Source organism: Molossus molossus, unplaced genomic scaffold, assembly GCF_014108415.1.
Source record: "Molossus molossus isolate mMolMol1 unplaced genomic scaffold, mMolMol1.p scaffold_m16_p_6, whole genome shotgun sequence".
Taxonomy (NCBI): Eukaryota; Metazoa; Chordata; class Mammalia; order Chiroptera; family Molossidae; genus Molossus; species Molossus molossus.
Genome location: NW_023425399.1, coordinates 69903955 through 69930412, shown reverse-complemented (window position 1 = coordinate 69930412; position 26458 = coordinate 69903955). Strand labels below are relative to the sequence as shown.

Genomic DNA, 26458 nt, shown 5'->3' with positions numbered 1-26458 from the left:
TTTCCTTCCAGTGGTTTGTGAATGATTGTGTGTGTGTGTGTGTGTGTGTGTGTGTGTGTCGCAGTGGTGGGGGAAGAACCAAATTTCCTAAAGCATAATGCTGCCTGTGAGCATGTCCTACAAGGAGGAGCAGGCCTGGAAACCGACAGTTCTCTGTATTTAGAATGAGTCACCAGTTCTAGCACTAGACACCCCACACCTTCTTATTATCGTAAATTGACACATTACATTCAATTACTTTGGGTGTCTTAACAATGGAATCAACTTGCTTGTCCAGTAAGCTAACAGATGTACAATGACTGAGCAATTTCACACTTCTGAACCTCACTTGACCTTGGATGACTTATCTGATCCTGCTGTGAAGGGACTGCTTTAACCGGAGGGAATTTAAATCAGAAGACGAGCTACAAGCAGTAGCAAGAGATGCTGCAGAGGTCCGCCCAACTGAACAGCCGAAGAGTAACAATAAGAGAAACAGATGAAGAAGAGAAAAGGTGTGAGGACTATTTATTAATACTGAGGAGGTTCCAAATCAAAAGACCACCAACAAAAATACACACTGGTCTCTCAACAACACACAAAACATACTGGTTTGCCTAACAACTAGTCTGTCTGGACAGGATGCTAGAGCATAACTGTAGTTCATGAGAACTGACTAGTAACAGTCGAGCCCCATCCAAACTCAGCTCCACAACACATTTGTCTGCTCTCTGATTATCATTCAATGTCTCTCTTTTTCTGGTCTTTTGCTTAAAACTGTTTCCTAATATCTGTGCTATCAATGGTACTTTCTTAACTATTAAAATGTTAGTTGGTGCTTTTTTAATATGAATAAATGATTTGGCAACTCCCCGCCCTCCCAAGCCAGCCCAAAAGTAGGGAGTAGATAGCACAAAGACTTCCTGATACTTAACCCAACCGTTTGCACACAAGTAGCACAAAGTAGCCTAGTGTAGATCCCCTCAGCATGCCCTCCCAGCAGTGTCCGGTCACTTGGACTTATTGCCTTTCTGAGGCTTCGTGGCAGGCATCCTCGCCTCCTCTTCTGGGATAAAAACACTGATGGTGAAGTCGCTGGTTTCTGAGCCATACTTGTTCTTCACAACCAGCCCGTATTTGCCAGAGTCGGCGGTGGTCACCCCGGTGATGGTGAAGAAGGCGGTCTTGCCAGCTTCGAACCTGAGGTTGCAGTGGTCATCGGAGTCCAGAGACTTCTCATTTTTCAACCAGGAGATCTCCGGAGTTGGGTCGCCCCACACGGTGCAAGTGAGATTAAGTGCCTGCAAAACAGGTTTTATGAGAGGGAAGGAGAGATATCAAATATAATGATCCAACTTCAAAAATCCTCTGATGGTGGGGCATGACTTGATGGAGAAATATAAACCTCCCAGATTAGGGTTTGAACTTGTTATGTATATGCACCTGTGTGAGTTACAGTTGAACAAAAACCTGAGAGGTTTCTTTAGGGCGTCAGATTTCTGGGAACGCTTATCATCAAAACCACACAGGGTTTGCTTCCAGTTCCCATCTCCATTTTCACTTTCATAAACACGTAGATAGATGCTTTTTGCTCTAATGTGGCATTTTGAACTGTCTCAGTAGAGAAATCTCATTGCTATGATCACCACCTGCTTACATTTGCATTTCAACTGTGTCACAGAGCACACCAGCAGAATCCTAACAGCTGTTTCAGATAGTGTGACTAATTTTCAAATTCCATCTTCCTTCTTTTATTTCTCCCTCAAACCCTATCCAATCTGTTGCAGTCACAAAGGTGTACTACCAAAATGTATTCCTATTTCCTAATATTTTATTATATTACCATTTATGCTGAAAATCTCTTATTTTATTGATTTTAGAGAGAGAAAGGGGAGAGAGAGAGAGAGGAGAGAGAGAGGGAGAGAGAGAGAGAGGGAGAGGGAGAGGGAGAGAGAGAGAGAGAGAGGTGAGAAGCATCAATTGGTTGCCTTCCATACTTCACTAGGGCAGAAATCCTCTTATTTTATTATTATTATTATTTTTTATAAATCCTCACCTAAGGATATTTTTCCATTGATTTTTTTAGATAGAGTGGAAGGGAGGGCCGGAGGGAGGGTTAGAGAGAGAGAGAGAGAGAGAGAGAGAGAGAGAGAGACATCAATGTGAGAGAGACACATTGATTGGTTGCTTCCTGCATGCACCCCGACCAGGATTGGGGATGGAACCTGCAACCCAGGTACATGCCCTTGACCAGGAATCAAACCCGTGACCCTTCAGTCCTTGGACCAGTGCTCTAACTGCTGAGCCATACTGGCCAGGGAAGAAACCCTCTAATTTTAAATACCATTACTTTACCTAACTTTTTGTTGAAAAATTTTTTTAGCCCTGGCCCGTTTGGCTCAGCAGTTAGAACATCAGCCCTTGGACTGAAGAGCTGTTGGTTCGATTCTGGTCAAGGGCATGTACCTCGGTTGCAGTTTGTCTCTGACCCTGGTTGGGGTCGCATGAGAGGCAACCAATCAATGTGTCTCTCTCACATTGATGCCTCCCCCCTCCCCCCCATTCTGTCTGAAAATAAATGGAAAAATATCCTCAGGTGAGGATTAAAAAAAAAAGAAAACTTTTTTTTAGATCATTGTAGGTTCATACACAGTTGTAATAAATAATAGAGAAATCCTGTGTACCCTTACCCAGTTTCCCCCAATAGTTATATTTTACAAAACTAGAGCATAACATCATAACCAGTACATTGACACTGGTACAGTCCATTGATCTAATTTAGGTTTCCCCAGTTTTACTTGTACTCATTTGTGTATGTGTATGTTTACTTCTGTTTAATTCTATCACTTGTCTAGGTTCACATATCTACCACCTCAGTCAAGATACAGAGCATTTCCATCAACACACGGATCTCTTGCATTGCTCTTTATAACGACCCCTCCTTACCTTCCCACCTCATTCCCAACTCCTGGCAATCACTAATCTGTTTTCTATTTCTAAAATTTCAAAAACATTATATAAATAGCATCATACAGTATGTAACCCTTCAGGATTGCTTTTTCCACTCAGCATGATTCCTTGCAGATTCATCCAAGTTATTGTAGGCATCAATAATTTGTCCCTTCTTATCCCTAAGTACGTGCCATGGTATGGTTATACAGTATCTATAAGGTTTATCTGGACTGCTAACAGTTTTAGGCTATTATGAATAATGTTGCTAGAAATATTTGTTGTATAGGTTTTCATGTGAACATAAATTTTTGTTTTGTTTTTTAACTTATCTTTATTGTTAAATGTATTATGGATGTCCCCCATTGACCCCCTCCTCCCCACTCCCACCCCCTCCTGCCTCCCTCACACTATTGTCTGTATTCATTGGTTATGTATATATGCATAGAAGTTCTTTGGTTTATCTCATCCCACCGTCCTTCCCCCCTTCCCTTTGCGGTTCATCAGTCTAACAACCAATTTGTACTTCTTAATTCCTTCATCTTTTTCACCCATTCCCCTATCCTCCTCTCATCTGGCAAGTAACAAAAGTTCTCTGTATCTATGAGTCTGTTTCTGTTCTGCTTGCTCATTTTGTTTGTAGATTCAATTGTTGACAGATATGTATTAATTACCATTTTATTGTTTATACTTTTGTTCTTCTCCTTCAAGAAGACCACTGGTTTGGTGGTGATGAACTCCTTTAGCTTTTTCTTGTCTGGAAAACTATATGTCCATTGATTCTAAATGATAGCTTTTGCAGGATAGAGTAATCTTGGTTGTAGGCCACTGCTTTTCATACCTTGAATATCTCTTTCCACTCCTTTCTGGCCTGCAGAGTTTCTTTTGAGAAATCAGCTGACAGTCTTGTGGGAGCTTTTTTGTAGGTAATGAACTGTCTTTCTCTTGCTGCTTTTAAGATTCTCTTTGGCATTTTGATGATGATGTATCTTGGTGTGGACCTCTTTGGGTTCATCTTGTTTGGGACTCTGTGCTTCCTGGATTTATATGTCTGTTTCCTTTGCCAAGTTAGGGAAGTTTTCTGTCATTGTTTCTGTCAATTTCTTGCTTTCTCTCTTCTCCTTCTGGCACCCCCATGATGTGAATGTTGGCATGCTTGAAGTTGTCCCAGAGGTTCCTTACACTATCCTCATATTTTTGGATTCTTTTTTCTTTTTGCTGTTCTGATTGGGTGTTTTTTGCTTCCTTATATTCCAAATTGATGGTTTGCTTCTTGGTTTTACCTACTCTACTATTGAGTCTGTGTAAATTATTCTTTATTTCAGTTAGGGCATCCTTCATCTCTGACTGGTCCTTTTTCACATTGTTGATGTTCTCACTAAGTTCCTTGGAGTTCCCCTAAGTTCCTTAAAGTTCTCACTAAGCTCATTGAGCATTCTTATAACCAGTGTTTTGAACACTGATTGATTGCTTATCTCCATTTTGTTTAGTTCGTTTCCTGGAATTTTGTTCTGTTCTTTCATCTGGGACATGTTTCTTTGTCTCCTCATTTTGGCTGTTCCCTGTGTTTGTTTCTATGTATTAGGTAGAGTTGCTAGGTCTCCTAGGCTTCATAGGTTGGCCTATTGTAGTAGGTGTCCTGTAGGGTCCAGTGGCACAGCCTCCCTGATCACCCCATCTGGGTCCTCGAGGTGCACCCCTAGTGTGAATGGTCCACCCTTCTGTTTTCATCAAATCTTGATTTCTATTGGCACATCAATGTGAGGGAATGACTCAGGCTGATCAGCTGTAAAGACTGGGTGTTCTCACTAACCAGTGGCCTCTGACTACCTTGGAGGATCAGTTGTGTAGGGGCTCAACACACAGAGCAAGACTTACTTCATCAGAGTTCTGATACCCACTGAGTCCACTTATTGAGAATGTCACCTGTGGAGGTGGCTGGGTGATATTACCTCAATGTGGTCTGAAGCTGTTCACTCGGTGTGCTGGCTCTGGGGCAAGGCCAGCCACTGCCTGTGTTCTATCTGGGGCCACCAGGCATAAGCTGCAAGGTGATCTGCCAAAAGCTGCTTCTTGTACTAGGCTTGGAGGTGCCCCGGCAAAGGTAAACTATGAACTAGGGCTGACTGCTTCCAGTGCCAAGCCTGGAGCCACTTAGTGAAAGGTATGGGGTTCGCTGAGACCAGATGCTGCTTGTTTGAGAGAATTAGAAATATCTGAAGTAGGATCCAAGCCAGGCCAATCCTATGGTAATGCCATTGGAAACAGATTGGGTGGGCCCAAAAGCTGGGTGTGGCAGGGCCTCAGGGAATCACCAGGGTGGGGCAAAGAGTGTGAGCCAGGTTGCTGGAGTACCAGATATGGCAGCCATCAGCCGCCCCAGGGAAGGGCTCACCAAAGGAACAAAGGTCTCCACCAGCACTGTCTGCCTCTCTAGCCCTCCTCCTGAGGCCAAGCAGCTCAGTTCTCCTCCATATGTCTCTAGTGCTTTTCAAGCTGCCTCCCCTCACGCTGGAGCTCAGAGGGAGCAAGTCGGAGTAAGTCCGTGTGTGGGCCCTTTAAGAGGAACTTCCTGGGGCTCAGCCTCCCTCAGCCTCAGTTCCCACTGTTTCTTACAGCCCTGAGTTATGGGGACTTCTCTTCCGGGCACTGGAACCCTGAGCTGGGGACCTGGTGTGGGACTGGGACCCCTCAGTCCTCAGGGAGGACCTTCCCAGCTGAGGTATCCCCCTGATTTTTTATCTGCCACATGTGGGTGTGGGACCAGCCTGTCCACCCTCCGGCCCTCCTACCAGTCTCGATGTGGCTTCTTTAATTTCATAGGACTTCCATTCAGCTTGATTTCAGGAGGTTCTGAATGATGGTTGTTCTGCAGTTTAGCTGTATTTTTGATGTGGTTGTGGGAGGAGGCAATACCGCATTTACCTATGCCGCCATCTCGACCGGAACTGAACATAAGTTTTAATTTCTCTGTAATAAGTGCCCAGGAATGCAATTGCTGGGCCATGTGATAAATGGATGCCCCCCCCCCCCTTTTTAAATTGTCAACCTGTTTTCCTGAGTGGTTGTGCAATTTTGATTTCCATTCCCACCAGCAATGTATGAGTGAGTCAGTTTCTCTGCATCCTCACTGGCATTTGTTGTTGTCACTATTTTTTATTTTAGCAATTCTGATAGGTGTGTTACCATATTTCAATGTGGTTTTAATTTGAATTTCTCTAATAGCCAGTAATGTTGAATTTATTTCACTTTTAAAATTCCATCCTTGAGGAAGAGAATTATGGCTCACAACATACAGAGAAAAGGATATCCTTCTAAATGCCCTTCGAAAGGGTGTTATCTCTTCTATAAGACTATCTTTTAAAATTGCATAGCTTAAGAAATCTATTTTCTTTCCATGGCTAATTAGCATTTTACACTGAGTTATTCTACATATACATTTCAAGAAAAATATGAGTCAAACTATTGCCATTAATCTTATCCAAGTGGACTAGGTTTTGGAAACTGTGATTACTTGGGAGTTAAAATTTTTAACAAAACCAAACAAAACTAAATACCTTAGATATCATGGAAAACTATTACCCATACTTTAGATTTGAGTTTTAGATTGTGAAGTACTTTTACATTCATTCTGTCTCTTAACTCTCACTATGACCCAGTGAGTTGAAAATTTTGAACCTCATTAGATGAGAAAAATAGAATTTAAAAACAAAAGCAATCCTGAAATGGTTGAGCATAAAGTGAACCGTGGTCATGTTTCAGCTACAAAGAAACACAGCTGGATGAAACCTACCTCTCACTAGAGCTTTTAGATATGCCTTGTTTAATCACCCTAGTTCCAATGACCCATCATATGTTTTTATTACCATTTTGAGGTGGGAAAAGGTTTTATTCAACTACAAATACCCATACCCCTATCACTGGTATATTAAACTTGTTTGAATGAAACAGGGATGAAGAAAGTGAATCCAGGTTAGAAAATTATGTTCATTGCTTTTCAGAGTGTATTATGGAGCCAAGAAATACAAGTTTAAAACTAATGGACAGAAATCAGTTTTTAACTGAAATAATGCCTGCAGACATTCATGGAGCAGCATGTTTCCTTTCAAAGGCGAGGTGTCTAACAGGACAGCTCCTTTCCACTAGGTGTTAGAGGTTGCTTCTTTCTTCAATTGCATTTGTCAGATAGTTATGATTGAACATTTTCCTCTTCTCATGATTTTAAAGGGTAACTCTAGAAAGAGACTAAGTGGTCTACATGTGCCCACATCAGACAACCTTGTATTCTGACACTTGGCCTAAAATATTAAGATGATTGGAAAAATGGCTGCATTTTGAATGCTGAATTTGGCTATTCTGAAGTCAAGCATAAGCAGCCATGGCATAAGATGAAGATGATGGGATGTATCTTAAACAATGGAACAAAGTCTGAGGACACTGGAACCCATTCCTAGTGTGGACCAAGCAGGGACAGGACTGCTCTATGCTTACCTTGCCCTCCTGGATGGTGACCACATCGGGGAGACCGCCCAACACCCGCGCACGATCTGCAAGCATAAGTATTTCTGGTTAATCACTGAAATGTTGAGCGTCAGTGATCACACTCACAATTTTCCAATTTAGTCTCTCATTACAGTTATTTATACCTGCTTTTAACATACAAAATAAAAATATCCAGTGATGCTGAATGTTAATCCTTCTTCACATACATATTTCATGTGTGCAGGTGCCTCTGTCTATGCTTAAAATATCAGTTTGAGATCTCTTTGTTGGATCAAGACCCGTTCTATCATTTTCATGGCTGTTTTCTGTTCTGGCCCTTATGTATCTCAGTGGGCTCAGCCCAAGAAGGCAGAGATCTCTATGGGCAGCTTCTAAGTTCAATGTGGCCTCTTTTATGGGCTTCTCTATGATTAAAAAAGGTTGCATAATTGGAAGCTGTATGCCAGGGAGATCTGGAGGCTTTCTTTGAGAACTTCCCTACAAACCTTCCCTTTCTTGTCTCCTAGTAGTTCTTGGTAGTACTATGCAGGGCCGCTGTCTATGGTCGTGAATATAAAGGTCCCTAGGTGAAGTGACAAAGGGCAGCAAGGATACTGAAATCCAGGACTGACTACCCAGTCAAGCCATGTGCTCTGTGTATGACTGCTTCAGCCCCAAGGAAAGACACCTTCTGTAATTCTCTCAATGACACTCTCTCTGGCACTAATGCAGTGGCTGCCAGTGTCTCATTTTTAGGCCTACTTCATTAATGTGTGGCTCTTAATCCATATTTCTACAATTCCCTTCTCTACTGGGTCAGGCTAAAGCTTTAACTGAGTGTTGACCTCATTCTGCTGATTCCACTGTACCTTATACCACTTATAAGCCTAACCCATCATCTGGTTTCCTGTGCCACTTGCTGTGTGATATTGAGTCAAATCACTGTGTGGACCTCAATCTCCTCATCTGTAGAATGGGAGGAGGGTTGCATTAGACATGTGCACAGTGTCCATGGGATTCTTCTGAGGGGCCTGAGAGGTCAAGATGGGGTATTGAGTCAAGGAACCAATGAAGATAACTCAGCTCTTACCTATTTTATATACTGGGTCTGTGTGGAAGATTTCGTTTGACTTAAGTGTTCCATGGCTTGTAAAAGTTTAAAAACATGGAGCTAGAAAAGCGCTAACATCTCTTCCAGCTCCAAACTGCTGTGACTCAGTGATCTTAGGAAAATTTTCATGAACTGCAGGCAAGGTCAGGCTCCTTGCCCACAAGAGTTCAAGAATGGGGAGTGGCTGTCAACTGTTGCAGCAGTTGGCTTTGCTTGTGTGTACAGGAGTGGGAGGGACATACTCGGTGCCAACGAGAAAAACTTCCTGTCGCTTTGACACTCCCCACATGCTGGCATCTGCCCCATTCACCTCTAGCAGCCACCTCACAAAGCCAGGGCCTGAGCAGGGAGAGGGAATGAGCAGAAAGGCCTGAGGACAGCAATACATGGCAAAGGTGAGAAGTTCCACCCTGAGTGACCTGGAGCCACTGCAAGGCAGACTGATGACTTCACTTCCTAGTCCTTCCCCTGCTCAGGCCCTTTCTATTCCAGCTCAGAACCGACTCAACAGTTTTAACCCTCAACAATTTTCAAATTGTGCCTCCCACACTGCAAAAGAACCTGAATTATTATGACAAATTAATCTGTGACTTCTGGAATGCTGTAAGACTATCTGAGTGCTTCGGAAATATCTGTGTGTGAAGCAAACAGTTGATAGAACTTAGAAGTGAGTTCATTTCTAGGCAGACTTGACAGTCTGGCATGTGTTCACTTGGACTGTGTCCAGTGAAATGAAAGGAAGGGAGCTTACTCAGTGTCTTTTCTCCTACAGGGGCTCTCAGGAAAATGTGGAGTGCCTGTTGTGATTTACCTGCTGTCAAATTTCAAAGATTCGTACTTCTTTTTTTCTTTAGTGTACATAACTGTTTTTGATAGATTGTGCCTGCTGCAAGTGATTAACCATCTATTGTATGAGTTGTAGCCCAGAGATTTCTCCAGATGGCTGGCTGAAGTTAAGAGCTGGGTGACATTCTTACTGTAACCTGAGACCTTTTCATAGACATTCTTAGTCAAGAGACTAAATGAAAACATATGTAGAACACCAAAGACTTAAAAAAAAAAAAAAAAGAATAAAAAATACCCACTTTCAGTCTTCTCCATTTGTAGCTATAGTAGAAAAATAAAGGTTATATTTTGAAACTATGCCAGGAATAAACAGGAAGGGGGTTTACTTACTTTTCTCGGCAATGGCAGCTTGTCTGTGGTTGAGAGAAACGAACAAACATACAAACAAAGAAGAATGTGGTTTTAGTGTGTTTCAGAGTAGCTAACCTTGACCGCATTTCATTGCCTTAGAGACCAAGCAGTTCAACAAAGCAGTGGGAAGCATTGCTTTTATTGCCCCTGTGATATGAAAGACGCTTTCTGTTATTCAGGTGGGGAAGCAGCACACAGGATGTTCCAGAGAAATCAGTGCATGCAGATGGCATTTTTGAGAAAAAGACTTACTTTAATCTCTGGAATTCAGCAAAGGCTTCATCATATTCTTTAAGGGGGGAAAAAAGAGAAGTTAGGATTTTCTCACCCAGACTGACGACACACAGGGACCAATTAAATTCACAATGTGAGGTCAACATGATCAGTACAGATACAACTAAGTTGACTGAGCAACACTGTACCTATGTGTTCATTCTACAACTTGATGGACTTAACAAGCAAGTCCTTTCTGGGGAGAAAATACGAACAGTAGATTTTAGAAGCTCTCAATTCTCTGAGAGATCTTCAATTCTTCATATGGAAAGGCCAAGAATTAGCTCCACCAAACATAAATAGGACTAATGGTCTGTTTCAAATTAAGTCTGGTTGTCCTGAGCATCCTGAGCTTCAGAAAGGCTTTTCTTTTATTGAATCACCCCACATGTCAGGGCCTCCTAGCCGGACAGTTCAGTGTGTCTGTGCTATGTGGTCTGGCCCATCGGTTTGTATCAGAGCACGGGAGTCACTGCAGTCACAGTATGTGCCGGTGCTTGCCTGAAGCAATGCTTCTCTGAGATGAGATAATGGACCCGTGAGACAGGGAAACGAGAGCTATCACGTTCTAAAATAATATTTTTTCCTGAGTCTGCAGAGTAAGCCACTTTGAAGACTTCAGGTGAAGGAAGAGGCAGCTTTCTTTTGAAATCTCTCTCACCTTACCTTTAAAGAGCCTCTGTGGTCTGGGAATCATAACATTTTACATCCAGGAAATATTTGTATAAAATGAGTTCACCCCCCTCCTTTAATAGATGAAAAAAATAAGCACAGAGTCAGGCTTAAAGTCTCCGGAGGTAGCCAGTTAGGCTGCACCAGGCTGAGTTCAGTACTCTTCTTGCTGCCCACGCCACACTGAGGACGCACCGGCAGGGGCGAGCCGATCTGCCTTTGGTGGCAGTGTCAGGCTGGTAAGACAACCCACAGCCTTTTGCTTAAGGGGGATTTGAAAGCAGGGTAGTTAAATAAGCTCTGATGGGCCAGAGAGTAAAAGAAAAATTGTAAAAGTTTTACTTCTTATTTTCCTTTCCTAATGTGTTTCAACATATCAGACAGACTTCAGAAGTCCCCTCACACTGCAGGATGTGACTCAGGCATAGCGTGGCCTGGAGAGTGCAGTCCCTGGGGGCAGCCACTTCATTCCCTGCAGAGATCCTTCAGCAAGTGTTTCCTGTAATCATGGGTAGGCAGGGGGTGGTGGGGGTGAAGTGGGGGGGCGGAGGTTAAGGGTCTCAACACAAAACAACAAAAGGCAGGGTTGAAAGGCTGTTCTCTAAATTATGAATCTACTCTACGAAAATTAAAACATTGAGAGTTATTACATATTTAGATTGCATTTTAATATATGAAGTGAGCTCAGCTGGTGTGGCTCAGTGGATTGAGTGTCATCCCATAGACTGAGAGGTCCTGGTTCGATTCTTGGTCAGGGCACGTGCCCAAGTTTCAGGCTTCATCCCCAGTAGGGGGTGTGCAGGAGGCAGCTAATTGTGGTATCTTTCTCACATTGATGTTTCCATCTTTCTCTCCCTTCCTCTTTCTCTAAAGAAATCAATAAAAACCACACAAAAAATATTTTTATGAAGTGGAAGAACGTCTCCTCTGGTAACTTCATACAGACTATTTTATTTTTTAAGGAAATAAATAAGATGAAGAGTATAGTAGCAAGAGAGAGAGATGACAATGTTTTTATCTATGATTGTATATGTTTTAACTTTAAAATTTTAAATTAATAGTTGCATATCCCCTTTCATCTATGTTCTTAGGTGGAAGACTTTTTCCCAACATCTCTTGTGACTTTCTTCTCTTCCCTTGTCTCTCCAGAACCCTCCATTCTCTCAACAGATGACCAAGAAACCTGAGGTCGTAAGGATCCAACTTTTTCAACTTCTTTCTGTTCTTCTCAATATTTGTCTTTGCTTATTCACATGTACTCCCACCTTTGCCCTGGATCTCCAACCTTCCATCCCTCAGAACCTGGTACATCAATTATCCCCTTCACTCACATCTTCAGTCCTTCCAACTCAACTGATTTCTTGGACTCCATGAATATACTTACATTTTAATCACCATAAAACTATGCCTTTTCTGTGTTTGTAAATCAACCTGCCCTTTTTGTATGCATCTGAAAAGAGTAGTGCTTATTTATCAGTGACTCTCCACCCATTGAAATTCTTGCTTTTACCACTATGGCTGAATTTAAACTGCTTTATTAAAATCTCCAATCATCTTTCAATAGGCAAATGTAATGACTTCTTATCACCCTTCATTCTTTTGAACAAGCCCACTCCTCTATAGTAAATTCAAATCTGCAGAATATCCATTTACCTTGTCCCGAAAGTTCCACTGTCTTCTGGTGTCCTGTTTTGCCATCAAAGAGCTCCATTACATATTTCCCTTTGTCATTTGGAGTGGGCTCACTGATTTGCAGCCAGATCTGCTCCCCGGTGACCCCACTCTTAACTCTGTCTGTGTACCTAATAGCAGTCCCACTGTTCAAGTCAAAGAAAACATCATTATTGTTTGCTTTCATCCAGAACTGACCTTTACTTTGTCTCTTGATGGTGTTACCATAAAGTTTTACAGGCTTTCAAATAATATGGGATCCACATGTGATCTACTGCTTCAGAAAAATGATGGGCTCTGAATCACTGAACTTGGATTTCAAGACCCAGTGTGGGGGGTGAGGGTGGGCATCTGAGAGTCTAACGTTTAACTCCCAATAGCAATCTGAGGCCCAGGCAAATGCAACATCAATACTTCAAAGTGGTATTAATTACCTGTTTTTGCTTGAGCTTATTTGTAGGACTAAGGGAATCTTTAAAGCAAAAAGGCCAAGGTACATATTATGTTATTGCATATTTCATGCAGATGCTCTATGGATATACACTGGATTTTACAAGCTAGTCAAAGCAGACTTAAGGAGGTTCATCTGTGGCTGGCATCTATTAATATATGTTGTTAGAAAACTATTTTAAAAATATGCACTTGGTAGTAAGGCCAAGAGTAAATTGAAAACAGAGTTGCTGCCAAAATGAATGAGGAACCTTCTCTGACCCTGGATATGAGTTTCTCAGTATTCCACAGTAGGTCAAAAGCAGACCCATGCACTGTGTTCTTTGCAAGAGAATAAAGGCAAATAGAACCCTTTGTTTTACGATCTGAAGATCTACAAATGTTACCATTAAGGAGGAAGTAAGAGAAAGGCAGAGGTAGATATACTCTCAATGATGTTAAAAGTAACGTTAAAGAAATAAGGGAAAAAGGCACTACACAAATCTACTCACTTTTATAAACAATCATACATAGAGAAAAAGTAAGGTATTACTCCAAAATGTTCATATTATGACTAGGAAAACTATGGATAATATCATATTATAAATACTTTCTAACACTCATTTAACAGACTAAACCAAATAATATAAGAAGTTTATGCCTTGTGAGTCTAACAGCAGCTTGTTCAAAACTCAATGTTCTAATTTTTTTGAAAAAGTAATCCTTTTAGAGATGATGTATAAAGCTTTTTGATTGATGATTCAATTACTTTCTTCTCTTATTCTTCAGATTGATATATTAGAACGTCTTAGATGTCACTGAGGAATTTCCTGGAATTTGATCTATTTTAACTTGTAATTTCCTACAATATATTCTGAAAGAAATTGAACAAAGGAATGAAACCCCAAGAATTCTACCTTGGAATTTCACTTCTTATTTTTTTCGTACTCAGGAAATTAATAATAATAATAAACAAAACACTATTCTACATAACAGAAAAGTTGTTTTAAAGAAAACACAAATGATTGCTCTGTAGGACCCAGCTCTGGTTAAATGTTAACCTAGACTTTTAATGCAACTTGAACACAGAGTTAGTGCCATGACAAGGCCTCTGGAGCCAGGCTGCCTGGACTCAGCTCTCCATCCACCACTTAGCTGTATGACCTCAGGCAAGTCACCTCCCCAAGTCTGAACTTCCTCTTCACTGAAGTAAGAAGTACCCACTCCAAAGAGTTGGGTATGTTAAATGAATTCATACATCTAGATGGCTTGGAGCAGTGCTAGGCATATTGTAAATACCAACTGAAGGGAAGATATAAACAAACATTGTTGTCTGCATCCTCCTGGGGATGCCACACTGACCTACTGCTCAGTGGGTCTCATAGGACTTTGGGAATGAGTGTCAGCTACATCCTAGTGTGGACTAAAGCTGTGCCCCATCAGATTTCTATGCCAGGCTGCTGCTCTCTTTCAGCTCAGGAAATTTCAAAGAAGCACAGAGGTTCAGGATAACAGTGACAGTTTGGAGAACTGATTTGACTTAGCTCTTGGAATCCCAGAGGTGAACCTGAATGGAATCTCTCTAGAACTCTACAAAGGAAGCCTTGGATTAGAACAGTTCTTCAGGCTCAATTCAGTTCAAATTCATTTTCCTAAAGTGATCTGGAGATCTCCAAAGTCTTCCAAAGGTGGACAAGAAACATGCTAATGACCAACTATGCCAATTGCTATAAACAACAATAACTAAATTGGGCACTTCTCTGGATTAGGATTCTTTGCATGACCACTATTCATATAATGGAAAATTTGGTGTCTCTTGGTGCATGCTGCTTCAGTTTTGTTCCAGACCATAGTGTGGGTACCTGTGTGTAAAAAGAGAGAATCAGAATCTGGCTCTGGATGCCTGCAAAGTAGAGAGAGCCCAAACACGACCATCTGGAAGTGGAGGTCACATTATAGAGAGATATACAAATGATGGTACTTCCTGGATGACAAAGACATGCTCTGAGGCCTCCCTGGCCTTGCCCTGGATGCGCTAACTCCCATGGAGGGAATGGCCTGGCTGCTTCTGTTCGACACTCATTAACATCAGACCTGAGAAGTAAGAAGGCTCCTTAGCTGAGAGTAAAGAGGGTTGCTGTTGTTTTTCCCACTGTTTTTCACCCCAGATGGAGAAAGAATTTCTACACAGCAATTAAGTTCCCATTTACTTACTTGTGGGACCAGTTAACTTTCAGATCATCCAGGTAATAAGTAACAAAAGAGTACAGCCGGATGCCCTCAGCTGTGCTCTGAATTTTCAGGTCTGAAGCAGACAAAGCTGAAAGAAGAAAACAGTGTATTTCATATACCTGTTAGCCCATTCAGGAGAATAATGAAGTACTGTCATGGAGAGAACACTGTAACTTACCTATTTTTTTACATACTTCAGTCATCAGTTCTTGAAAGGCTGTGGATAGAGATTCATAGACAAAGCTTTAGCATAGAAATGCTCAGTTTAAAGTCAAATCTCAAACTGTTTGTCAGCATTGTGCTCTCAAAAAATATTCTGTCTGGTGGAGGTCACATTATAGAGGTGTATACAAATCAGTATCTTGTACTGATCACAAGATAGTTTGTTGGCCAATTGATAATAAGTGCTCTTAGAATGAATAACTCATTTTTTTTATCAAGTTGTAAAATATCCCTGCTCTTATTTTGATATTTTCACCTCTAATTCTCTATAACTTTCATCATATTTATATTCAAGAGAAAGAGCCACAGTGAGATTTCCAGGAAGTTTCATCGCTTTAAGATTCTCTTCTTCTTAGGTCCCAGGAAGCCTTAGTTCACATTAGAGGAAGTTTTCTTATCTGTGTGATCAATTCATGATAAATTAACCATCTATTAACCTGACATTTTACAGCCTAATAATGCTTTTTGCCAATAAACACATTTTGTTCTGTCTTCACCAAGAGTTAGGAAGGTGAAATCAAAGTCAAACTTCTGCTGTTTCTTAGCAATATGGTTAAAGATCTTGTTCAGGAACAAAATTGGAAGTTTGCAGGTCACATATAGGTCTTTGTTATCATGATACATTTGTTCTTAGTAGTCCCTGAAAAGTGGAAATTGCATTTGTGCTCTGCTAATAACTGAGAGGCTTAGCGTTTCATATATAAAACTTTCTTCTCACCTTTTAAGAGTGGATTATTTTGCAACACGCTTTTCACAGTTTTTGATCCTGTAACATTTGTATAGGGTTGAAACAAAAATGATAATTTATATTGAAAACAAACTCCTAGTGGACTGTGGACTACAAATTCTCTGAGGATCAAAAGTACACTTCTGATTTCCAGGAAGACTAAAAGTGAAGTATTTTTAATATAACAGTAGTTCATTGTGCTGGAATTTCAACTAAAACAAAATCTGTGGACAAAAAATCAGCATGACTTTGATCATCAGCTCAGTCTTACTCATAATTTTGGCAATTTGTATATAGGACACACAAAACAGACCCCAGCAGCTTGTGGACTGACCTTCATCCACAAGCTTCAATCTGCTCTTATCTTTTCCTCTGTCGTCTTTCAGAATAACTTCATAAATCCCAGCATCTTTCTTGGAAAACTAAGGGAGGAATACCACATTGCAGCTTATTGTAGTCTCAGAGTTTGGTGTTTTTAAAGCCCTGTTATTTATAGAACTGTCATCAAAACACACACTGAACAAGAATCTAACCATATGAGCAATGAACAGTTCACAGAGAAATCTGTCCATTACAAGTTGACCTAGCAGTTCTTATTTTTTACCCGCTAAGGCTATAATTGATTTGAGACTTAAAGTCCTTATCCTTTACTCTGCCTTCCTATTAAAAATTAAAGATCAGATATGTTTGAAAGGTATGCTCTTTTAGACAAAAAGGAGATAAAAATCTGCACTTAACTGAGTCCTATTCTGATTGTACTTCTAGGGAACAAGTTATCATGAGGCTTAAGAGCAAACGAAGGATCCACTTAACTCCCTGCCACTCACCCATCTATGAAAACAAGTAGCTCAGAGAGGCAAGAGTTGGGGTGTCCAGCCGATATTGGTTGGATATGTGACAAATCTATGCATATCACAAGGTAAGAGAAGCTTCTGTGTTCCTACAGCTTGCTTTTTAGGTGAAGTGAAGGTAGGGGGTCTCTGGAGCAGTTAGAAGTAAGATATTACAAATGCCCAGAGAAAAGGAATACAGAATCTAGTCTCTGGTTTGGGGGAGAAAGTAGGGTATAGAACTAATGTATTACATTTCACATTTATAGTCACCTACCTCTGTTATAAGCAGGGTACATATACCGTCCTTAAAGTCATGCTTTTCATCCACTGATATCTCCCTTTCGTCTTTGTACCACAAAATATGGGTCTCCTTCTTAATATTTGCCACCTGAAGAAAAACCATAATTACATGTCTCAAAACACGGGGATGTTACTTTTATAAGTAGCTGTTAATGTGGCACTGGATAGAAGGAAAAGCATTAAACTTAGAGTCAGAAGATGCTAAGGAAATTAATTCAAAGCAACTCTAATTGATAAAGAGTTTAGAATAAAGTGAATACAAATGGATAAAGCAAAATCAGTAGCAGCTTTATTTCCAGCAGTAAAAATTAACTTTAATATCATCTTGTGGACAGGAAAATAATAGATACATACACACTGACATACAGAAAGACTTAAATAAAAATAAAAGTCTGAAAAACCACAGGAAGACAAATCCCATCAGATTATAGTCTGTGTCACATGATAAAACATATGGCTTTACCAAAGGAACAGAATGACTAAGTCTTGAAGTATATATCTAAATATTTTTTAAAGGATAAAGAAAACTTTGCAAATAAATTTGGAGGGAAATTATATTTAAATTTTTTAAATGAGATTTTACATTTTCTTCATCTGTTTGTTTATATTTGTATTTCTTCTTTGGGGAATTGTACGCACATTTGTGCAGTTATTCAGTGGGGTCTTAGAGACTGTTTTCTTGATTTGTATGAAGTCTTTATTTTATTCTTTTAAATTGATGCATCATCTTTATTTTTGTTTTCAATTACAGTTTATATTTAATATTATTTGTATTAGTTTCAGGTGTACAGCATACTGGTTAGACCATTACATACTTTATAAGTGTTCCTTCTGATATTTCCAGTACTCAATAGGCACCATATATAGTTATTGCAATATTATTGACTATATTTCTTATGCTGTACTTTACATCCCATGACTATTTTGTAACTACCAATCTGTACTTCTCAATCCCTTTACCCTTTCACCCAGTCCCTCAGTCCCCCTCCCTTCTAGCAACCATCAGTCTGTTCTCTGTATCTATGAGTCTTTCTGTTTTGTTTGTTTCTATTATTCTTTAGATTCCACAGATAAATGAAATCAGGTGGTATTTATCTTTCTCTGACTTCTTTCACTTAGCATAATACCCTCTAGGTCTATTTGTTGTTGCAAATGGTAAAATTTCATTCTCTTTTATAGTTGAGTAATATTCTAGTGTATATATGTACCACTTTCTCTTTATACAAATTGTCTACTGAGGGACCCTTGGGTTGCTTCCATAGCTTGGCTATTGTAAATAATGCTGCAGTGAACATAAGGGCATATAAATTCTTTCAAATTAGTGTTTGGGTTTCTTTGCATATATACCCAGAAGTGAAATTGCTGGGTCATAAGACAGTTCCATTTTTAATTTTTTGAGGACCCTCCATACTGCTTTCCACAGTGGCTGCACCAGTCTGTATGCCTACCAACAGTGCATGAGGGTTCCCTTTTCTCCACATCCTTGCCAACACTGTTTGTTAATTTATTGATGATGGGCATTCTGACAGGTGTGAGGTGATACCTCATTGTGGTTTATTGATTTGCATTTCTCTGATGATTAGTGATGTTGCATCTTTTCATGTGTCTATTGGCCTTCTGTATGTCCTCTTTGGAGAAGTGTCTATTCAGGTCCTTTGTCCATTTTTTAAATTGGATTGTTTGTTTTTTTGGTGTTGAGTTATATAATTTTTAATATATTTAGTTATTAAACCCTTATCAGATGTATCATTGGCAAATATGTTCTCCCATTCAGTGGATTGTCTTTTTATTTTGTTGATGGTTTCTTTTGCTATGAAAAAAACTTTTTAGTTTAATGTAGTCCCATTTATTTATTTATTTATTTATTTATTTATTTATTTATTTATTTATTTTTGTTTCCCTTGCCTGAGGAAATATATAAAAATATTACTAAGAAAAATGTCTGAGATTTTACTGCCTATGTTTGCTTCTAGGAGTTTTATGATTTAGAGTCTTACATTTCAGTCATTAATCCATTTTGAGTTTATTTTTGTATTTAGTGTAAGAAGGTGGTCTAGTTTCATTTTTGTATCTGTCCATTTTTCTTAACACCATTTATTAAATAGACTGTCTTTACTCCATTGTATGTTCTTGCCTCCTTTGACAAATATATATATATATTTTTTATCCTCACCCGAGGACATTTTTTCATTTTTTGTTCAGATAGAGAGGGAGGGAGAGAGAGGAAGAGAGAGAGAGAGAAACTTCGACGTGAAAGGGAAACATCGAGTGGCTGCCACCTGCAGGACCAACCAGGGCTGGGGACAAACTGCAACCGAGGTACGTGCCCTTAGCAGGAACCAAACCCGGGTTTCTCCGGACCGCAGGCCGATGCTCTAACCGCTGAACCAAACTGGCCAGGGCCTCCTTTGACAAATATTAATTGACCATATAGGTATGAGTTAATTCCTGCATTCTCTATTCTGTTCCATTGGTCTACATGTCTGTTTTTATGCCACTACCATGCTGTTTTGATTACTATGGCTCTATAGTATAGTTTGATAACAGGTAGCATGATTCCTCCAACTTTGTTCTTCTTTCTCAAGATTGCTGTGGCTATTCATGTGTTTCCATATAAATTTTTGGATTATTTGCTCTAGTTCTGTGAAATATGTTATTGATATTTTGACAGAACTGCGTTGAATCTATAGATTGCTTTGGGTAGTATGGACAATTTAACAATATTAATTATTCCTATCCATGGCCATAGTATATGGTTCCATTTACGTATATGCCTTAGTTTCTTTGAAGTCTTTATTTTTTTGTGCAATGTTAATTACACTAGAAATACATGAATATACTCTTCTTCGTAAAAAAATTCAAACATTGTAAAGCTCAAGATCCCTTTAACCACTATCAGAAAGTTTACCCAATTTGAAATTTATGATATAATATGATGTGTAGATATAGCATTTAAATGAGTTTCCTCAAAATTGCGAAGCGATTAATTTATTAGATTCTACTTAATGGTTATTGACTAAACTTAGAGTGGTAATCATTTCACTATATATACATATACCTAATTTTTATGTTGTACACCTTAAACTTATAGGTTATGTGTCAATTAAAAATTATTAAAAACAAGAATATGCAAGTTTTAAAATGTTAAGATTTTCAGTTAATAAATTAAAATAAGAACCAATACTGGTAACAATATAGTGAAATCAGTACAAATATTCTTTATGATCCTGTAAACTGGTTCCTGAATTATAGAAAGTGTGTTGCTAGGTGACATTGCTTATGATAGAAATGACCCCTCATTGGAAAGCTACATCTGTTCTGGGAGGGACTAGAAATAGACCCCATAGCTTTGGGCTTCCCTGAGTAGACTGATTCTTGTAATTTAGGCATGTCCCTTGTGGGGACCCTGGAAGTTCTTCCTAAGGAGTTATTTTGTATTTTATTTTTTTTATTTTTTATCCTCATCCGAGGACATTTTTCCATTTTTTGTACAGACAGAGTGGGAGGAAGAGAGAGGGAAACATCGATGTGAAAGGGACACATCGAGTGGCTGCCACCCGCACGACCAACCAGGGCCAGGGACAAACTGCAACCGAGGTACATGCCCTTAGCGGGAACCAAACCTGGGTCTCTCCGGACCGCAGGCAGACGCTCTAACCGCTGAGCCAAACCGGCCAGGGCCTAAGGAGTTGTTATAAGGGGTATTATTAGCTCCTTGGGGGATGAGGTATTTTGAAACCTATGATGTTCCTGTACCTGACCAAAATGGATCTTGTCTTCTTACAACTGAGCTGTCATCTGAAGTGGCGCTTCCCATGTGTACTCCTGCAGGAGAGGAATGCCCAGCACCACTGTGCAGGCAACCTGGGATTCTTACCCTATATTCTTTTGAGTAGACTAGTTCCAAGTGGGGCTCATGATAGTCTCATAAGTCTGAATGTTTGGCTTCACATACTGCATTAACTATAATGAATATGTAAATTGTCAAATGTATATACATTGCTACTATAATGCAACAAACAGCTATGGGAGGACAGAGGAAGGTTCATTCTACCTAGACTGAGAAGCAGAAGGCCTTAAGGAAGAGATGACTGAGCCAGGTGTTGAGAAAGATTTTATCAGAGAAACTGAAAGGAGAAGGCCATTCCACAAATTGTAGCAGCATAAATACAGTATTATGGATATTCAGTACCTCTTTCGAGGCTCCCCTTAGTTGTTCAGAATGTGGGAAAGGGGTTAATTCTCCTGAGGAAAGCCATCAGATGGGACACTAGCGCTCACCTCCCAAAAGACTAGTGCAATCGGTAGCACAGAAAGAAGGAAGATGGACATGTGGACCTCTGGGAGAGGGATGGTTTATAGGGTAGGCAGTGTGTAGGAGAAAGTCAATGGGGGCAACATAGAAGTGGACAGCTAGGAGGAGAGAGAGGCAGTGAGATTTTAGCTGTTGCCCGTTAATTGTTTTTCAAGCTTTGCATTTTCCTGAGAGGCTAAAACCTAGAATTTATTTTTTTTTTATGCATTTCTGGAAGACTGCTGTGTCCTTGAATTTCATCAGACCTAAAAGAAATTAGGGTACTTGGGTTCTGGCTTTTATAATGACAACTACATCCAAATGCCAAATCCACACTTCTACCTTGAAGTACCTGTCCACATTTACAACCTTCACACTTCAACCTCATCCAGCGGAGTTCCTTATCCAAAATATTTTGATGACTCCCTCAGCTGAACATCACTATATGCTAAGGTACAAAATAACTCAGAATGCGATGTGAATTGTTTTCTCTAAATCTTTCCAAAGGCCTAAACAACTGGTTGTGAGCTGCAAACGCTTTCCCTTTCCCTCATGGCAGCATAGTGGTCTCAAAACCAGTAGCAGAGCTGGCCAATACACAAAAGTAGTGTTATGCTAGCCACACAATTTAGATAGGAAATTGATCAACTTCCATGGAAAAACAGCATAGTGGAATGATTCTGGAATAGATCTACCACTTAGACTATAGATTTGGCCTAAAACAAAGACAATATGAGATTCTTCTGAGATTAATTTAAAAAGAAAAGGGTGTGGGGGTGGTTTGAAAAGGTGGAGCACAGAGGCTTTTTAGGGCAGTAAAACATTCTGTATGATACTATAATGGTGGATACACATCATTTATTTCTGTCAATGCCCATAGAATGTACAACATCAAGAGTGAACCCTTCCCTGGCCGGTTTGGCTCATTGGTTAGAGCATCAGCCTGCGGTCTAGAGAGACCCAGGTTCGCTCCCCGCTAAGGGTATGTACCTCGGTTGCAGTTTGTCCCCAGCCCTGGTTGGTCGTGTGGGTGGCGGCCACTTGATGTGTCCCTTTCACGTCGATGTTTCTCTCTCTCTCTTCCTCTCTCTCCCTCCCACTCTATCTGAACAAAAAATAGAGAAATGTCCTTGGGTGAGGATAAAAAAAAAAAGAGTGAACTCTAATGTAAACTACAGACTTTGGATAATAATGATATGTCAGGACAGGTTCATTAACTGTAATACATGAACCACTCTGGTGGGAGATGTTGTCAGTGGGAGAAGCTGTGCATGTGTGGGGACAAGGGGAGTAAGTGGGAAATCTTTGTACTTTTTCTTCAATTTACTATGGACCTGAAACTGCTCTAAAAAAGTCTAATTAAAATGAAAAGAATAGGAAGATGGCTGCGGGCAGGACCGAACGGAGGGTGAGTGTGTCAGAGAGTTAGCGAGTGTGTGAGAGAGTATGAGTGGATGTGAAGGTGGACGATCAAACTCCTGCAGTGCAGAGACACGGAGCAGAAGGTTCCTGTGCTGTGGACGGGGAGCAGCTGGCTACCGCAGTAAGTGGCTCGCCAGGGTGCTTCTCCCTGCACTGCAGGGAGGTCCCACCATTTTGGAAGATCCCGGGTCTTCCCTGGGACGAGGCAGTGGGAGTGGCTAGGGCACAGCACCATCAGACCAGTGGACACTCTGTGTCAACACAGACTGGTGCACAGTAGTGGAGCTCCTAAGGTGCTGGTCATGGAAGCTGTGGACAGCCTAGAGCCCAGCACCATCCCCCACAGTAGCAACCCAATCAGAGTCAAGATATACGCCCAGCAACAGAGGCTGGGGAGCAGACATCCATCCCTAGGCAACCGAAGCACAGACCAGCAGCTGAGACCCATCCCCAAAAACTACAGCAAAAGCTGATCAGGAGTTCAGCCCCACAGGGCAGCACTCCTCAGCCACCAGCGGTGGGTCCTGGGGCTCCACAGAGGCCTGTGAGGTCCAGTAGCTCACAAGAGCAGTGGGAAGCCGGAGCCCGAGAGGAACTGGTGCGATCCAGCTGCCTGTGGGTCCTGCAGGGTGCTGGGGCACCAGAGAAGCTTGTGCGACACCAAGACACATAGTAATTAAAATGCCAAAAATTAAAGACAGAGTTAGAATTCTAAAGGCAGCAAGAGATAAGCAACAGGTTACCTACAAAGGAAACCCAATAAGGCTCTCAGCTGACTTCTCAACAGAAACACTACAGGCCAGAAGGGAGTTGCATGAAGTAATCAAGGTCATGAAAAACAACAATCTGAATCCAAGACTACTCTATCCAGCAAGGCTATCATTCAGAATAGAAGGTCAAATTAAGAGCTTTCCAGACAAAAAATGCTAATGGAATATATTAACACCAAACCAGCACTGCAAGATATGCTAAAAGGACTGCTGAAATTAGTAGAAGAAATAGGAAGAAAAATAGAACCACACTAAACAAAAATAGCAATAAATAAGTACATATCAATTATCACCTTAAATGTGAATGGTTTGAATGCTCCAATAAAAAGACATAGAGCAGCTGACTGGATAAGAAATCATGACTCACATATATGTTGTTTACAAGAGACCCACCTCACAACAAAAGGCTCACAGAGGTTGAAAGTAAAGAGATGGAAATAAATCTTTCAAACAAATGGAAAGGAAAAAACAGCTGGGGTAGCAATACTCATATCTGATAAAGTAGATATCAAAATGAAGACCATAACTAGAGACAAAGAAAGCCACTACTAATATTGAAAGGATCTATCCAACAGGAAAATAATATAACCTTGGTAAACATATATGCACCCAATATAGGAGCATCAACATATATTAAAAATCTTCTGGAGAACTTCAAAGTAGAAATCAACAGCAATACAATCATAGCAGGGGACTTCAACACCTCGCTGACATCACTGGATAGATCTTCTAGACAAAAAATTAACAAGGAGGTCATATATGAAAGACCTACAGCCAACATCATACTCAATGGGCAAAAACTAAAAGCTTTTCCCTTAAGAACAGAAACTAGACAGCAATGCCTACTTTATCCACTCTTATTTAACGCAGTACTGGAAGTCTTAGCCATAGTAATCAGACAGGAAGAAAAAATAAAAGGGATCTAAATTGGAAAGGAGGAAGTGAAATTGTCATTATTCCCAGATGACATGATAGTATACGTAAAAACACCAAAGACTTCATCAAAAATTTACTAGACTTAATAAATGAATTTGGAAAAGTAGCAGGATACAAAATTAATGTCAAGAAATCGATGGCATTCTCATACACAAATAATGAACTCACAGAAAGAAAAACTAAGAAAACAATCCCATTTATCATTGCGCCAAAAAAAAATTAAGATACCTAGCAATAAACTTAACCAAAGAAATAAAGGACCTATTCGCAGAAAACTACAGGTCATTGAAAAGAGAAATAAAGGAAGATATAAAAAAGTGGAAGCACATGCCTTGTTCATGAATTGGAAGAATTAACATCATTAAAATGTCCATACTCCCAAAGCAATCTATAGATTCAATGTAATCCCCATCAAAATACCAACGACATACTTCACAGAACTAGAACAAATACTTCAAAAGTTCATATGGAACCGAAAAAGACCCTGAATAGCCACAGCAATCTTGGAAAAGAAGAACAAAGTAGGAGGGATCACATTACCAGATTTCAGGTTATATTACAAAGCCAATGTAATCAAAACAGTCTGGTACTGGCACAAGAACAGGCATATACACCAGTGGAACAGAATAGAGAACCCAGAAATGGACCCAAGGCAATATGCTCAATTAATATCTGACAAAGGTGGCAAGAGCATACAGTGGAGTAAAGACAGCCTCTTTCATAAATGGTGTTGGAAAAACTGGACAGCTACATTCAAAAAAATGAAACTAGACCATCAACTTACACCCTACACAAGAATAAATTCAAAATGGATAAAAGACTTCAATGCGACTAATGACTCCATAAAAATCCTAAAAGAAACTGTAGGCAACAAAATTTCAGACAATCATACGCAGCAGAATTTTCACTGACACATCACCTAAGGCAACAGAAATAAAGGAGAAAATGAACACATGGGACTACATCAAACTCAAAAGCTTCTGCACAGCAAAAGATACAGTCATCAAAATGGAAAGGCTACCCATTATATGGGAGAACATAATTGCTAATGATATATCAGATAAGGGGTTAATTTCCAATATATATAGACTGCTCATACAACTCAACAAAAGGAAGACAAAGAACCCAATTAAAAATGGGCAGAGGAACTAAATACACAGCTTCCAAACAGGACTTACAAATGGCTAAGAGACATATGAAGAAATGCTCAACATCACTAATCATCAGAGAGATGCAAATTAAAACAACAATGAGGTATCACCTCACACCTGTCAGAATGGCCGCTATCAACAAATCATCAAACAACAAGTGTTGGCGAGGGTGTGGAGAAAAGGGGACTCTAGTACACTGCTGGTGGGAATGCAGACTGGTGCAGCCACTATGGAAAACAATATGGTGTTACCTCAAAAAATTAAAAATTGAACTGCCATTTGACCCAGTGATCCCACTTCTAGGAATATACTCTAAGAAGCCTGAAACACCAATCAGAAAGAATATACCCCCATGTTTGTAGCAGCACTACTTACAATAGCTAAGATCTGGAAACAGCCCAAATGTCCATCAGTAGACGAATGGATAAAAAAGCTGTGATATATATACACAATGAAGTACTATGCAGCTGTAAGAAAGAAAGATCTCTTATCCTTTGAGACGACATGGAGGGACCTGGAAAGTATTATCCTAAGCGAAACAAGCCAAACAGAGAAAGACAGGTATCATATAATCTCACTTATTTGTGGAATATAATGAACATAACAGTCTGAGGAATGGTGTAGTCCCAGAGATGTGGAAGTGGGGTACAGACTGACTATCCCCAGAAGAGGAGGTGGTGGGGAGAGATAAACCACAGAACTTATATGCATGTGTGCATGAACAATGGACATGGGCAACAAAGCTGGGGACAGGGCGAGGAGAGAGAGGCAAGGTGGAATGTGTAGGGGAGAAAGGAAAAACATCTGT

The 26458-nt window shown here is 40.2% G+C and overlaps 1 protein-coding gene across 2 annotated transcripts in view; it reads right to left on the bottom strand.

Annotated features, from left to right (window-relative positions):
* Nucleotides 1-509: 509 nt before the first annotated feature.
* Nucleotides 510-26458, bottom strand: part of MYOM1 (myomesin 1) — a 173005-nt gene continuing 147056 nt past the window's right edge. For both annotated transcript variants that reach the window (XM_036244934.1, XM_036244935.1), the window contains 9 exons: nucleotides 17052-17165; nucleotides 16279-16366; nucleotides 15174-15212; nucleotides 14978-15083; nucleotides 12317-12480; nucleotides 9971-10007; nucleotides 9698-9720; nucleotides 7420-7475; nucleotides 510-1280 (listed from right to left, as the gene is read on the bottom strand). In XM_036244934.1, coding sequence (XP_036100827.1) covers nucleotides 990-1280; nucleotides 7420-7475; nucleotides 9698-9720; nucleotides 9971-10007; nucleotides 12317-12480; nucleotides 14978-15083; nucleotides 15174-15212; nucleotides 16279-16366; nucleotides 17052-17165 — 918 coding nt within the window. In that variant the 3' untranslated portion in view covers nucleotides 510-989. The remainder of the gene's footprint in view (nucleotides 1281-7419; nucleotides 7476-9697; nucleotides 9721-9970; nucleotides 10008-12316; nucleotides 12481-14977; nucleotides 15084-15173; nucleotides 15213-16278; nucleotides 16367-17051; nucleotides 17166-26458) is intronic.